At 41.2% G+C, this 14,051-nt stretch overlaps 1 protein-coding gene across 2 annotated transcripts in view; it reads left to right on the top strand.

The window, feature by feature from the left end:
• The window catches only part of cpeb2 (cytoplasmic polyadenylation element binding protein 2), a 34,108-nt gene that overhangs the window by 5,786 nt on the left and 14,271 nt on the right, over positions 1–14,051 (top strand). The window contains exons 3-5 of one of the 2 annotated variants that reach the window (XM_079504864.1): positions 6,997–7,088; positions 10,186–10,235; positions 13,602–13,625. In XM_079504864.1, the coding sequence (XP_079360990.1) occupies positions 6,997–7,088; positions 10,186–10,235; positions 13,602–13,625 (166 nt within the window). The remainder of the gene's footprint in view (positions 1–6,996; positions 7,089–10,185; positions 10,236–13,601; positions 13,626–14,051) is intronic. The other variant, XM_079504865.1, reaches the window with a different exon arrangement.

Below are 14,051 nucleotides of genomic sequence, written 5' to 3'. Positions count from 1 at the left end.
GATTTGGCCATTCTGAACACCGTTATAAAACCATGCCGACTGGGCACGATTCAAAGCACAAACGTGCGCAAATGGAAATTCAGTTGGAGTGCGCTTAACAAGCGTTCGATGGTGCAGTGGTAAACGGTAATAACACTATATTTAAAAGGTAAGCTGCTACATCTATTTCAGGTCTCTAGCTTGTTGAGGTGCTGTGTGACTGGTAACCGATCGCACCTCATTTCATTATGCAGTCAGGTGTGACCTTTCTCAGTCAGATGTTGGAGGACAGTGAACAGGCCTAATAACAGACATTAAAGCCCCCATCTAGACAATTTTACTCCCCGTTTTTCTCCCCTAATTCTCTCTACAAACCATTTAAAGGTGTGGTTTGAAATTGTCCATCACACCGCTATAAGGCGAGTAGGCAACCCAGGCAGGCTACTGTAGGTTAATTCACATGAAAGCAATGTCAATTGAAAGTGAAAAAGAAAAAGAGAGCCCAGCGACATCTTTACATTATAAAATCAAATCAAATTCAGACCAGTAGGCACTCAGGAGGTGGAGCGGCCGTCTTTGAATCTGAAGTTTCCAGGTTCGATCCCCGGCTCCTCTTGGCTGTCTGTCGAAGTGTCCTTGAGCAAGATACTGAACCCCAAACTGCTCCTGATGAGCAGGTTGGTGCCTCGCATTGTTTCCTTCGCCATCGGTGTATGTGAATGGGTGAATGTGAACTTTGTGAAGTAACGCACGTAACGCGCTTTGAAGGGTCAGAAAGACTAGATCGGCGACATATGAATGCAGTCCATTTACTATCTATCACCAGTAGAGCATCGATTTGACAGCGAACTACTAGTCACAGTGTGACTATTCCACTGGACTATGAAAGTGATTGATTCTATCTATGGTGATTCTGGAATTAATGTATAGCACAATGGCACTGGAAACATTTAACAACTGAAAAATGCCAAATGAAAAGCACATCTGGAAACAGTGGTTAAAGGCCAGTATGAGTCTGGGATATGATGAATAAATGATACAGAAATGTGTTTTACATCAAACCATTCATATAGTTGATGCCAATGGCTTAGGCTTTATTCATGGTGGGAAAAAAAACACTTTATCGCATCGTCATTAACATTAATGTTACAGAACCTGCCTGAATAATTGCATAATTGCATCATACCTTACAGTTCTGAAATGAATGGAATACAATTCATGCAGTAAATGCTTTGAAAAGGGTTTTGCAGTCATGTCCAGTATACCATGAGTCATACTCATTGGGCTGAACATGCCAGACCAGCGGTATGGTGCTTTAACACCATGATGTTCCAGATTGTCAGCATTTTGGGCATGTTTTACAGCACCCTTTTGCATATTTTTCTTTGTTTGCACAGTTCCTGTGGCTAAGTCCACTTCCCATACATGTTTCCTTTTATATTATTCAGAAGAAAAATTACTACAGTCATTGGGATGGGTACCGTATATTTGGTGTTACATTATTTTCAGTGATGAAAGAGGAGACTTCTTGTCGTGGGGTCCATTTTGGACATGCTCTCTCTCCTTCCTCTCTGTTCTGGGTTCTGTAAGACTTGTCTCAGTTTACAACAATTCACATTCTCTTAACAGATGAAACTAGTTAATCAAATCACTTGTGTCAGTTAGTAAAGTAAACTAGAAATGCATATCAAAGAGACAAGCAGACTTAAATGGACTCGCATATTTTTCCACTTTCACACCATTTTAAAGGGCAAAATCACACGTAAAAGCAATGGAAGCAATGACCTATCTTGCTGATGATTTTGAGCCAGTAACAGGATATTAAAGTAATCGTCTAGTCTTGTGCTTCCAGTGACAGCATCAGTGTTCCACCAATCGCTTAATTGTCTCATAGCTTTTTCCAAAAGATGCTATTTGTTATTTCAAGCAACATATTTCATAACTACCTTCCGCAGCACATCTTTTCATAAATCAATAGTTCATTTATCGTATTAGGCTTAATTTAAGAGTTACGGTAATTATCCCTAATACACACTATACTGTATTTCTGAAAATATTGCAGCATATTCATTTCTATGTATACTGCCATCTCTCAACTTAAGTCTTGCTGACAGCAGATCATGGACATGTGCCAGCAGCAGCAGTGTAAAATATTAGTGGTACCGATGTGATACTGTAAAGATAGTCTGGAGAGCTGGTGTTCCTTTTCCCGGAAACTGGCCCGACTCCACAGATTGTTCATTTCCATAAACAGTGTCTGACCCAGAATTCCTCAGATTCCAGATTCTTTTCCTTCCTTCCTTTCTGTTTAATGTTGGCCAGCCAGTGACAGTCTCTCTGCTGTGTCATGTTTTACAACATCACCCAAAAACATAAATAGAGGGAGATAATAAAGCACAGAATACCTTTTACAATCTGGAGACAACATTTTACCTTCAGTAAGGAAATTCATTGAACAAATCCTAAATTAATACGTCACCAAATTACAATTACAAAGAGTATGCTTGATGAAATTAAGAAAATAGGTGTCCAGGACACCGACAACAGCAAGAACTCTATAAAAAAATCACACCCGTGTGAACTGAGTGGTGTAAGGTCTTATATAGCCTGTCTGACGTAATGAAATCATGTCTGACGTAATGAAATCACACCCGGGTGAACAGGGTGAACATAGCAACCATGCTCATTTTTTCTGCACAGACTAACAAAGCCAGTTGTAGGAGTGGTTTACACCACTCAAAAAATCTGTTAATAATGTTCCAAGAATGGCTTTCTACAGGCCCGGCGTTGGGTTATATGAGCTCATCAGTGGCCAATAAGACAAACCTCTCAGAGCTCTCTCACACACACTATAATCCATGTGTCTTGTATCCAGTCCATGTCCTCATTTGCTTCCAAAACACCACATTTTCCCAGAAACTTTTATTATTCAAAATAATTCCAGGTTAAACATTCTCATGCACTAACGAGGCACACGTCCAGGCGTACGCGTGGGGTACCAACACAGCTGAGTTCACATTTGCTGCGTACGATGCACAGCGTGTGCACGCGTCGTTTGTAAAAAGAAAAAAAACATTTTCACGTGAAGTGTTCCTTTTAACCAGCATTCCCTCAGTGTTTAGGCATTCAGCTACCACACACTTTTATAGAACGCTGACCTTAAAATGGAAGTGAATATCCACTTTACGTGGACATAATCCAGTTTCTTTTTTTCCTAATGTCTATAACTTCCAGTAATACAACAACCGGGCCTGTTTCCTGCTATTAGCAGCTCAGACGGGTCTGTCTGGCTCAGAACTCTGGATAGCTTGTTCTATCATCATAGCTGACAGTGCGGCAGACACAATGATGAACTGAAAAGCTTGACCTTTTTGGCACAAACAGCTAACATGAAGCAGTACTGAACATGTGGCTTGGAAGTTGGAACACCCGTAGCAACATCTACAATGACATAATGGCACTGAAATGAGGAATGCGTTGAGAAAAAAAGCGGACATCATCAATATTGAGTGGTTACCCCGGTGGTCGAGAGCCTAAACCAGAAATCTGTCCATATATAGTAAATGCACCAGTCTGAATGTAGCTCATGCCAAGCTCTCTCCCCTGTCCTCTTCCTCAGTTATTTCCCTATGCTTCTAATAACACATGTGAAAACATGGGGTTAACCACTTAAAGGCTCATAGGATGATTTTGTTTAATTTGTTCTACAGTTCAGGTTAAAAAACTACAACATGGTGTAAAAAAAAAGAAAAGAAAAGAAAAAACAGCAGGCTGCATAAAGCAGTAAGTACAATAGTACACCGTGAGGTAAGCAACACAGCATCAGCTGATCAAATTGATAAAGGGTGTGTTAGATGTAGGTGTGCCAACACCTGTTGACTACTGGCTATGCTTATACACACTGGCACACCCATGGCTCTGACCTAAATCAAACACACCCATTATTCATTTATTCATTTTCATTCATTTAGCTGAATCTGCGTTGTTTGCTAGCCTGCCATGTTTTTAATCTGCTGTAGTTTTTAACCTGAACTGAAAAATAAACTACAAAATTGGCCTGGGTGGCTGGTGTAGCTGTCTGGGCACCTTGGCTGGTAATCCAGTCTGGCAGTGTGCCGTGGGTTCGACTCCTGATCCCGACGGCCTTTACTGCGTGTCATGCCCCCATCTCTCGGCATTTCCTGTCAGCCTACTTTCATCTCTCCCAATATCAATAAAAAGAAACCAATCCAAAAGAAATCTTAAAAAAAATAAAAATACAAAATTAGCCTAGGGTTTCTTGCCCCTTTAAGCCCTATACATACTTTGGTAACGATGAATGGTGAAAATAACCAGTCTACAGGCTCACAATGCATCACAACACATTGTGAGCTTGTAGATCTGCTATTTTAGCTTTTTTTTCTTAAGGATTTGGCCTAAATGGAGTGCCCAAAACAGGGAGGCCATGGTGAAACAGCCTGCCTCCTCATGCTGTTCTCCACACTGGCCTTTCACCTTCCATCATGCTGTTGGGGCGTGAGGTAGATTAGGTTCCGTGGGAGTTTCCAACTTCCCAAAAACAGAACCATATGGGTCCACGATGATGGAGGCTCCGGGAGGTTGCCTTATTGGCCACTGATGAGCTCATAACCTCCTGTCCCATCGCTGGGCCTGAATGCCATTCTTGGATTTGGTTTCCATTCTCTGGTTCTCTGGGAACCGGTCCAGAGGTGCTGGGGGAACCGTTGAACAGGCCACTAGTACTCAGATCGTTACTTATATAATATTAGCAATACCACAATGGTGAATTTTCTGTTACAAATAAAAGCCTTTTATTCAAACATTAACAAAAGTAAATGTACTGGTCTCATACACACGCCTTTTTAAGATCTACAAGCTCACAACAATGTGATATGTGAGCTTCTAGATAGAAGAATAGGGCTTTCGTAACAATAATAACTAGAAAAAGTGACCCTAGGTTGTGGCCTAATGGTGGCGCTATAATAGGCCAATGTGAAAAGGGTGCCATTTCTACATATGCCTTTGATGGCAATTGGATGATTTGAGGCATTTTGTTACAAAAATGTGTTGGTGGCGCTATAACAGGCCAATGTGAAAAGGGTGGGATATATTCCTCAGACTAGTAAGAACACGTAAATTGCACACTACGTTCATGATTTGAGGCTTTTTGTTCAAAATGGGCTAATTCTGCAAACTTTGAAAGCCAATAATAGCCAATTAGGATGGAATATGAAATTTCGGACGGATCCGTGTTGAGCACATGACTATAGAGATACTGTGTAACAATTTGCGCGATTTTTGGACAGAATCAAAGGTCTAATATCAAAAAATGTGTTTTACAAAAGTCAGCCTCCTGGTGGCGCTATAAAAGGCAGATGTGAAAAATGCAGGTCAAAGGTTTGTCCTTGGCCTCTAGGGAGTGTGCATGCAACGTTTCACGCAGATCGGTGCAGTTATAGGTAAAAAAAATCTGCCTCATGGTGGAAAATGTGGGGCAGAGGTTCATCGTTGGCATCCAGGGAGTGTGTGTGCAAAGTTTGGCATCGACCGGGTTAACGGAGATTAGCTGGTAACGGACGGACGGACGGAGGGACGGACGGACACACACACGGACTGCAAAACATACTCTCTCTCCATGCCTTCGGCCTGGTGGAGACAAAAAACAGCAAAGTAGCTATAGTAACTAAAACAAGTGTAGTGGAGTAAACAGTGGAATAGTTTCCTCTGAGATGCAATGGAGTAGAAGAAGAATAGTAAAGTAAAGTAAAAGTACCGCAAAGTTGTACTTAATGTAATTACCTGAGTAAATGTACTTTCCACCACTGCCACTCATGAACATACCTTCATACCCCTAAAGTGAATAAAGACGGAAAGAATGTTAATCCAAACGTGTGCTACTCACACTCTTAAATGTTAAGCCAAATACACACGCACGCACGCACGCACGCACGCACGCACGCACGCACGCACGCACGCACGCACGCACGCACGCACACACACACACACACACACACACACACACACACACACACATACACACACAGGCTTTAGTACCCTAAGCCAAATCACTAAAGCATGTTCAAAACATGATGCTCAGAATAATTAATAGTAGCTTACAGAGGGAATGTGTTTGTTTTTGCTGCTCAGTTTTCGCATTAACAGTAGAGATGGCACGATACGAAATGTTTGGCGACGATAATTGAAAATGAATATGAATATCTAATTACACGTGAGTTGGGATGTTCACAGAGTGTTTAGTGTTCTTTAACCACTTAAACCCCATATGGTTGAGAGGAGTCCCTCATGGCTCTATGCTAGTGTATTTTCTGTTTTCTGTTATTGTGGGGAAAGCAATATGGACACTGGGGTTTCAGTGGTTAACATTGGTCGGCACCATGCACAAAAGGACTGGTGTGCATGGATCTTCTGTGAACTCTCCATGAACATAGTGAGAAAACATGGGTCTAACCTGAACGTCAACACACTGAAGTTTGTGAACACATTCCCATGAAACTCAAATTCTGGATTCACAGATTTATATTCATCCCTCAATATGGACTTTCCTACTAAAAAAATAAGGTTGTGTTCCTCAGACAAAGGCTTCAACAACTGTTTAACTGAAACACCACAACATTGTTATTACCTGTAGATGTTTTTTTATTTGGTCAACACGGATAGCATTGTTAAGTCACAGGAATAAAGTTAACCAATAGCGATAGCAAATTTGTGCCATTCTTAGCGACTTTTACGCCTGATTTGTACCTCATCAGGTGATGCGATGGCGGCTTGCGAGCTTGTAGATCTGCTGTATTCAGCACACAATGCCAGCATATGACCACATAGAACCTAAGCCTTAAAAGATCATAAACCTTTCTACCACCTGGAAACAAGTCCCCAGTACTTTTTTGTGTTATCCTTAGTTTTAGCCTTAAAAGTCTATACTGTACCAAGTGCTGTTTACATTTCTGACTAAAGTATTCAATCAATAAATTAATCAATCAATCTTTTCATTCTCAGGATCGTTCCAGAATGTACGACAGTCTGAACATGCACTCTCTGGAAAGCTCCCTGATCGACATCATGCGGGCCGAACAGGATCCCATGAAAGGTGAGACTCTTCTCTTTCTGTCTTCACCGTCCTCTGTTTTCAGGCGAGAGAGAGGCCTACTGTTAGATGAGCACAGTCTAGGGGCACTGGCTCTCAAAGTGGGGTCCAGGGACTCTCAGGTTCCTTGGGGAGGTCCTAAATTGACACCTACGAGTCTGTAACTCTGACGGTATCCAAATGGAACCAAATGGACGGGGTCCATTTGGTTACCATTTGTATACTGTGGGAGTTAAGGTGGGGTCATTGAAATGTAAATGTTGACAACTGGTCTAGGGTCTATGGCTGGAAGCGCTTGCACCAACGCGGGGCCTCGGCGGGCCTGCAGGTCGGTGGAAGTATGTTTGTTATTCCACAGAGCGGCTTATGTCCCTCCCTGTTGAGAGCGTATTAATGCTGCCACCGCCTGCGTCTGTACATGACCTTCCCACGCTGATCCATGCCGGCTGCCGCTGCTTAACCTGGGCGGCACGCGGAGCCAAGAGGCCCCAAGTCCTCTCACAGGATAACCAGCAGCTTTAAATCAATCAATCAGCATGGGTATGGATGTCAACACACTGCTCTACTGAGAACTATAGGGCTGCAACCGTCTGTTTATTTTATCAGAGATTATATCGATTTACTTTTTTTTAATTCATCGAATGATCGAGAAGCATGTTTCTTCTTTGATCACGAGTTTTATTGTATATCGACGAATGGATGTGGGAAACAAAATCGAATCGATCTATTCTGAATCGCCACTAAAGAGAATAAATACGTAATCATTCAACAGTGTTCCGCTGCAATCTACAAGCTTGTAGATTTGCCATTTTGCTATTTTAAAGAAATCAAGAAAGAAACCTTTTTCCAACTAAATCAATTATGTTTTATTTAATTTAAATTGATTATCGATTATTTTATTTTATTCTCTGTTGCACTCATACTGTGAACATCTGATTGGTTATAATGTCTCCGATAAAACATTCTACCTGTGTTTAACGGCCCGGCACTGAATGACACCTCCTTTCGATGGTAATTTACATTTACCTCCCCTTGTGGTCTCCTGATAGATGTCTTTTTTTTCAGGCCAATGTCAGGGCATTCCACATTTTGGTGGCAGAGTGCAATCTTCCCATGTTTGTTCTAAATTTGGGTGGTCTTATGTCTAACAGCAGATAGACGCCGTAATCTCTTTTTTTATATGCGTTTCCTTGTACATACGACACCTCTGCTTAAACCTGCGACATGACATCCAAACAAGAATCTCTCCCTATGAAATATGCAAGACTCTTAATGGTTTTCCTACGGGGGCCAGTGGCTCTGTGTGGCCGTCGGAACCAAACAAGGCGTATAAGGTGACAGCAACAGGCTCAGCTGCTAGACAGCAGAGGACAGGTGTCGGGTGGCACCGCCGGCCCCTTTAACTGACATGCTACCTGGCAGGATGGGCCCATTTCAATTGTATTCTGACGGATTAACAGTTTATTAGTTTGGGACAGGGCCTATAAATACCTCAGTGAGACATGTTCAGCTGTCAGTGGAAGTGCTGCAAGCTTTACTAGCATATATACAGTATGTAAACAATCCCCATTTGCTTTAAACCTGCAACTATTGATTACCACATCTTCTTGGTGATTATTCTGGTGATTGCTTTATTATATATATTGTTTTTTTAAACGAATCAATTAGTCTCCATTAAAGTCTGATTAACCACTTAAGCCATTTTTTGAGTGGTGCAAACCACTCCAACAACTGGCTTTGTACCGTGTACCTGTGTACCCGTGTTTGTTCGTACCAAAAAAACGAGCATGGTTGCTATGGTTAGCAACCAAAAAAACGAGCATGGTTACTATGGTCACTGACATTACGTCAGACCACAGCTGATCAGGCTATATAAGACCTTGCACCACTCAGTTCACACGGGTGTGATTTTTTATACAACGATATGACAAAAGTTTTTGAAAATAGCTGATCTACAAGATCAAAATGTGCCATTGTGACACATCATTGTGATCTTTAATGTAGATCTTCTATTGTCTCTGTTTTTATTAAAATGATTAAAATCAATCCATGTGGACCTAAAAATGAAGGACTGCGCCTTACTGCTTAATGAGTGGCTGATTGTTAATATTTGTAATTATTATGATGAGGTTCTGGGAGTGTGTCAGCTGCTATTTCTCTCTAGGTAGAGTTTCTTGTTTTTATTGCTGGAGCAGATGGAGAGGACATGGGTCAGTGTGCACACAAGCAGAGAGAGTGGGGGAACGAGACTAATTTTAGACGCAATCACACGTCCACACTCTGCGTGTGACAGCCAGGGGAGCCCAGCTCGGGAGGGTGGGTTCTTCCATTTATAGTCTGGTCTGGGCTAAGCTAACAGGCTATCAGCTCTAAGCTAACAGCGCGTAATAAACCCAAGCTAAACCCGTGCATAAGAAATAGATTAGCCGGTTTGGCTAATGGAAAAGAATGGCCTGGCACGTTTTCAAGCGGCAAATGTGCGATTTGTGCATTTGAGGCATAGGCCTGACCTTTATGGAGCTGCCAGATGGTTGTGTTGTTTCATCAGCAGGCCAGATTGTGTTCCTGCAAAGCTCCTGTGCTTTATTAGAATATAAGAGCAGCAGAACATGGTGCCGTGTGTGTCTTGCCAACCGGCTTCTGCAGAGAGCAGGAGAGCAAACGCTTTGGGTTTATGCCTGGAGCTTGTCTTGCAGGAGGCTGCGTCTGCAGTGATGCCTTATGTTAAGCTTCAACTGTGTGTGTGTGAGTGTGTTTCCCTGGATGTGTTTGTGTGTTCAGGGTGGTCACATGATCACACACACACACACACACACACACACACACACACACACACACACACACACACACACACACACACACACACACACACACACACACACACACACACACACACACACACACACACACACACACACAAACAGGCAGGCAGGCACAATTGGGTGTTAGGTTTGTGCTGTGTGAGGGTGCATAAGGGCCTCGCCCTGTCTACCCCATCTGCTCTCTGTCTCATCCTGTTTGTGCTTGTGCGTGTTTGTTTGTGTGTGTGTGTGTGTGCGTGCACGTGTGTGTGTGTGTGTTCCTTCCTTCACATCAGGCGGCCGTGTGGGATGTCCTCACCCCGGGGCCGACGGTCTGCTCATGCTCAATGGTAATTATCTTTCAGCACCGTGATGACTGTTCCCACACACACACACACACACACACACACACACACACACACACACACACACACACACACACACACACACACACACACACACACACACACACACACACACACTGTCCAACCGCATCAACCCTAACATCCCTATTCTGGGACCAACGTTCGCCTCAAATAGCCGATGTACAAGCTCACAACGCGGAAGTGTGAGCTTGGTACATCGGCTATTTTTGGCAGATGACAGATTTGGTGTAGAGAGATAAAAAGGATAGTCTACACCCCTGGGGACACCCCTGGGTGACTTAACAACCTACACAAGTTCTCACACCTGATTTCAGTTATTTTTATACGATTAAAAGGTCTTAGAATGGGTCAAACCAGCAGTAAGTACATGTTCTATTGCTTGAATTGTAAATTGATGTTCAGAAGCGTCTTCCATTAAAACCCCAAATGGTCTCTGATATTTCAGAAAAGCACAGGTTAAAAACTCAATCGTCAATATTTTTCCAACTGGTCGACTGTATGTAGAGCAGCAAGAACATATAAATAGGTAGAATGATAATACCTACAGTAAACATCAAAAATCTACATTGTGGCACGTGCTAATTGTTCGGGAAGCACAGCGCTAGCGTGAGGGACACCTTTCACGCTGTTTCACAAATCACAGATTGGGACTTTGGGGCCTAACACAAAGAGATTCGTTTTTGCTTTAATCCCTGAGTATATATAGGGTTTAGTGGTGAATAGCGCCACGATATTACACCAGGATGGTTGTGGCGTATGGGAATACTTTTTTCCCGTTGTTCTGAATCCTCCATGTGAAGCTGGCTGCACTATGTCACATGCAGGATGTTATTCACTCTCTGTGAAAAGCAGATTGTCATTGTCCTCCAGCTCACCTTCACAGGCGCTGTGGCCAAACAGCCCATTTAGAATTCCTCTGTAGTAGCGCTGTAGACCCCTTCTTTCACACGCCACCGCCATGTTGGCGACAATAATCACCTTATATAACAATTTCGCAAGGCCAGGGATGACCTAATATTTGGAAAATGATTCTTAGCATTTGATTCGACATGATTGGAGTGGAGCATTTATGACATCCAGGTGGTATTCAACATTATTATCGGTTTAGTTTATTATTGTTTAGATGAGTGGTTCTCACAATGATTTTTGCTTCAATGCCCCATTTCACATATTTCTAAATCCAGGCACTCCCTTTACCAGCTAGCATGATGCTACGAGTGAATGATAACCCACTGTTAGAAGAATATAACATTCCCAGTAAGAAATAGCAGAGAAAGACTTAAAATTAGTGCCTCCTAAACAGATGTATTTAAAACTTAAAACTTAAACTTAAAGCCGTAACAAGAGTGCAGTTTCGCTGTCAATGTGTTCAAAATAAAACAGCATAAAAGGCAAATAAGTATTTATTTCTGTTCGATAACAGTTGTGCTAGTCAATTACGTTTGGTTTAACACTTTGCAGATCAGCAGTTTCATGCAAAGTATATCAATGTTAAATCATTAATTAAAACATTTTTTTTTATCAGAACATTTTCCAATTCCTGTAGTGTACCTCAATTCTCCCATATTTGTGAAACACTGGTATAGACCATAATGTAAATTTAACCACTTAAAGTTTTAATTTAAGTTTAAGTGAACTCCGGTCAACCATATACGGTTTAAGTGTTAAACCGTATATGGTTGACCGGAGTCCCTCAGGGCTTTATACTAGTGTTCTGTTATTGTGGGGAAAGCTTTCTATGAAATTAACCGATCTGATTGTCGATTTGCTATTTTCTGTGAAAGCTTTCCCAACGATACGGGTACTGGTTAATTTAACATACAGTTTAGGCAATTTTAGGTACAATTTATTTTTGTGTGACATAACATTGTGATGATGTGGTTATCTACTGTAGTCAGTATTAGTCTACTGTAGTCAGTATTAGTCTACTGTAGTCAGTATTAGTCTACTGTAGTCAGTATTAGTCTACTGACTAGTATTAGTCTACTGTAGTCAGTATTAGTCTACTGACTAGTATTAGTCTACTGTAGTCAGTATTAGTCTACTGTAGTCAGTATTAGTCTACTGACTAGTATTAGTCTACTGTAGTCAGTATTAGTCTACTGACTAGTATTAGTCTACTGTAGTCAGTATTAGTCTACTGACTAGTATTAGTCTACTGTAGTCAGTATTAGTCTACTGACTAGTATTAGTCTACTGTAGTCAGTATTAGTCTACTGTAGTCAGTATTAGTCTACTGTAGTCAGTATTAGTCTACTGTAGTCAGTATTAGTCTACTGTAGTCAGTATTAGTTTACTGTAGGCAGTATTAGTTTACTGTAGTCAGTATTAGTCTACTGTAGTCAGTATTAGTCTACTGTAGTCAGTATTAGTCTACTGTAGTCAGTATTAGTTTACTGTAGTCAGTATTAGTCTACTGTAGTCAGTATTAGTCTACTGTAGTCAGTATTAGTTTACTGTAGGCAGTATTAGTTTACTGTAGTCAGTATTAGTCTACTGTAGTCAGTATTAGTCTACTGTAGTCAGTATTAGTCTACTGTAGTCAGTATTAGTTTACTGTAGTCAGTATTAGTCTACTGACTAGTATTAGTCTACTGTAGTCAGTATTAGTTTACTGTAGTCAGTATTAGTTTACTGTAGTCAGTATTAGTCTACTGTAGTCAGTATTAGTTTACTGTAGTCAGTATTAGTCTACTGTAGTCAGTATTAGTCTACTGACTAGTATTAGTCTACTGTAGTCAGTATTAGTTTACTGTAGTCAGTATTAGTCTACTGACTAGTATTAGTCTACTGACTAGTACTAGTCTACTGTAGTCAGTACTAGTCTACTGTAGTCAGTACTAGTCTACTGTAGTCAGTACTAGTCTACTGTAGGCAGTATTAGTCTACTGTAGTCAGTATTAGTTTACTGTAGGCAGTATTAGTCTACTGTAGTCAGTATTAGTCTACTGTAGTCAGTATTAGTCTACTGTAGTCAGTATTAGTCTACTGTAGTCAGTATTATACAAACTGTAAAATATTATATCTGCAGGGTTTGAGTCTACTGTAGTCAGTATTATACAAACTGTAAAATACTGAGTGTTCATTTAAAGGTGTAATCCGATCCGAACGATTATGTCCTCCCCGGGGTTTGGAGCCTAGTTGTCCCGCGCGCATGAAAGAGATTTTCACACATTTCTACCACTCATCCACTAACGTGTTCATCATCAAAAATCATTCCTTATTTTAGCTTTAATTAATTGTGAGTGTACACAATGTCAAAGTTAAATAGACACTGTGCTGACAAACAATCTCCACAGTTTAAACTTGTGTTGTTTTGTTCACATGCAGCCAGGAGCTATGGGCGACGCAGAGGTAAATGCAGCTCTCTGTGGCATTGTGTTGTGTTCTCGTGGCTTCTCTAATCTGCCATGCAGTGGTGGACAACTAAGTACATTTACCGTATATTTTTGGAGTGTTTATTTATTTATTACAAACTATCACTTTCACTACACTATACATTTGAAATAGTACAAAGTACAATAGATGGTACTTTTGACTTTCATTACGGCAATGCATATACATTTGAATACTTGAGTATACACTTTGTCCACCACTGTTTCCATGCTATGCTTTAGTGCTTCAACAGCTACACAAATGCACATTGCACACTACTCTGTTCTGCACTGTAATTAGTACACAGTTTATGGGACTGTTGCATATATCCTAATCTGCATGCACCCTGATGGGAAATCTCAAAATTGGTGAACATAATCATTGTCAGAGGCCTTTCATGGAATG

This window comes from Electrona antarctica (assembly GCF_951216825.1).
Source record: "Electrona antarctica genome assembly, chromosome: 7".
NCBI classification, from domain to species: domain Eukaryota; kingdom Metazoa; phylum Chordata; class Actinopteri; order Myctophiformes; family Myctophidae; genus Electrona; species Electrona antarctica.
This window is presented reverse-complemented; position numbering and strand designations above follow the sequence as displayed.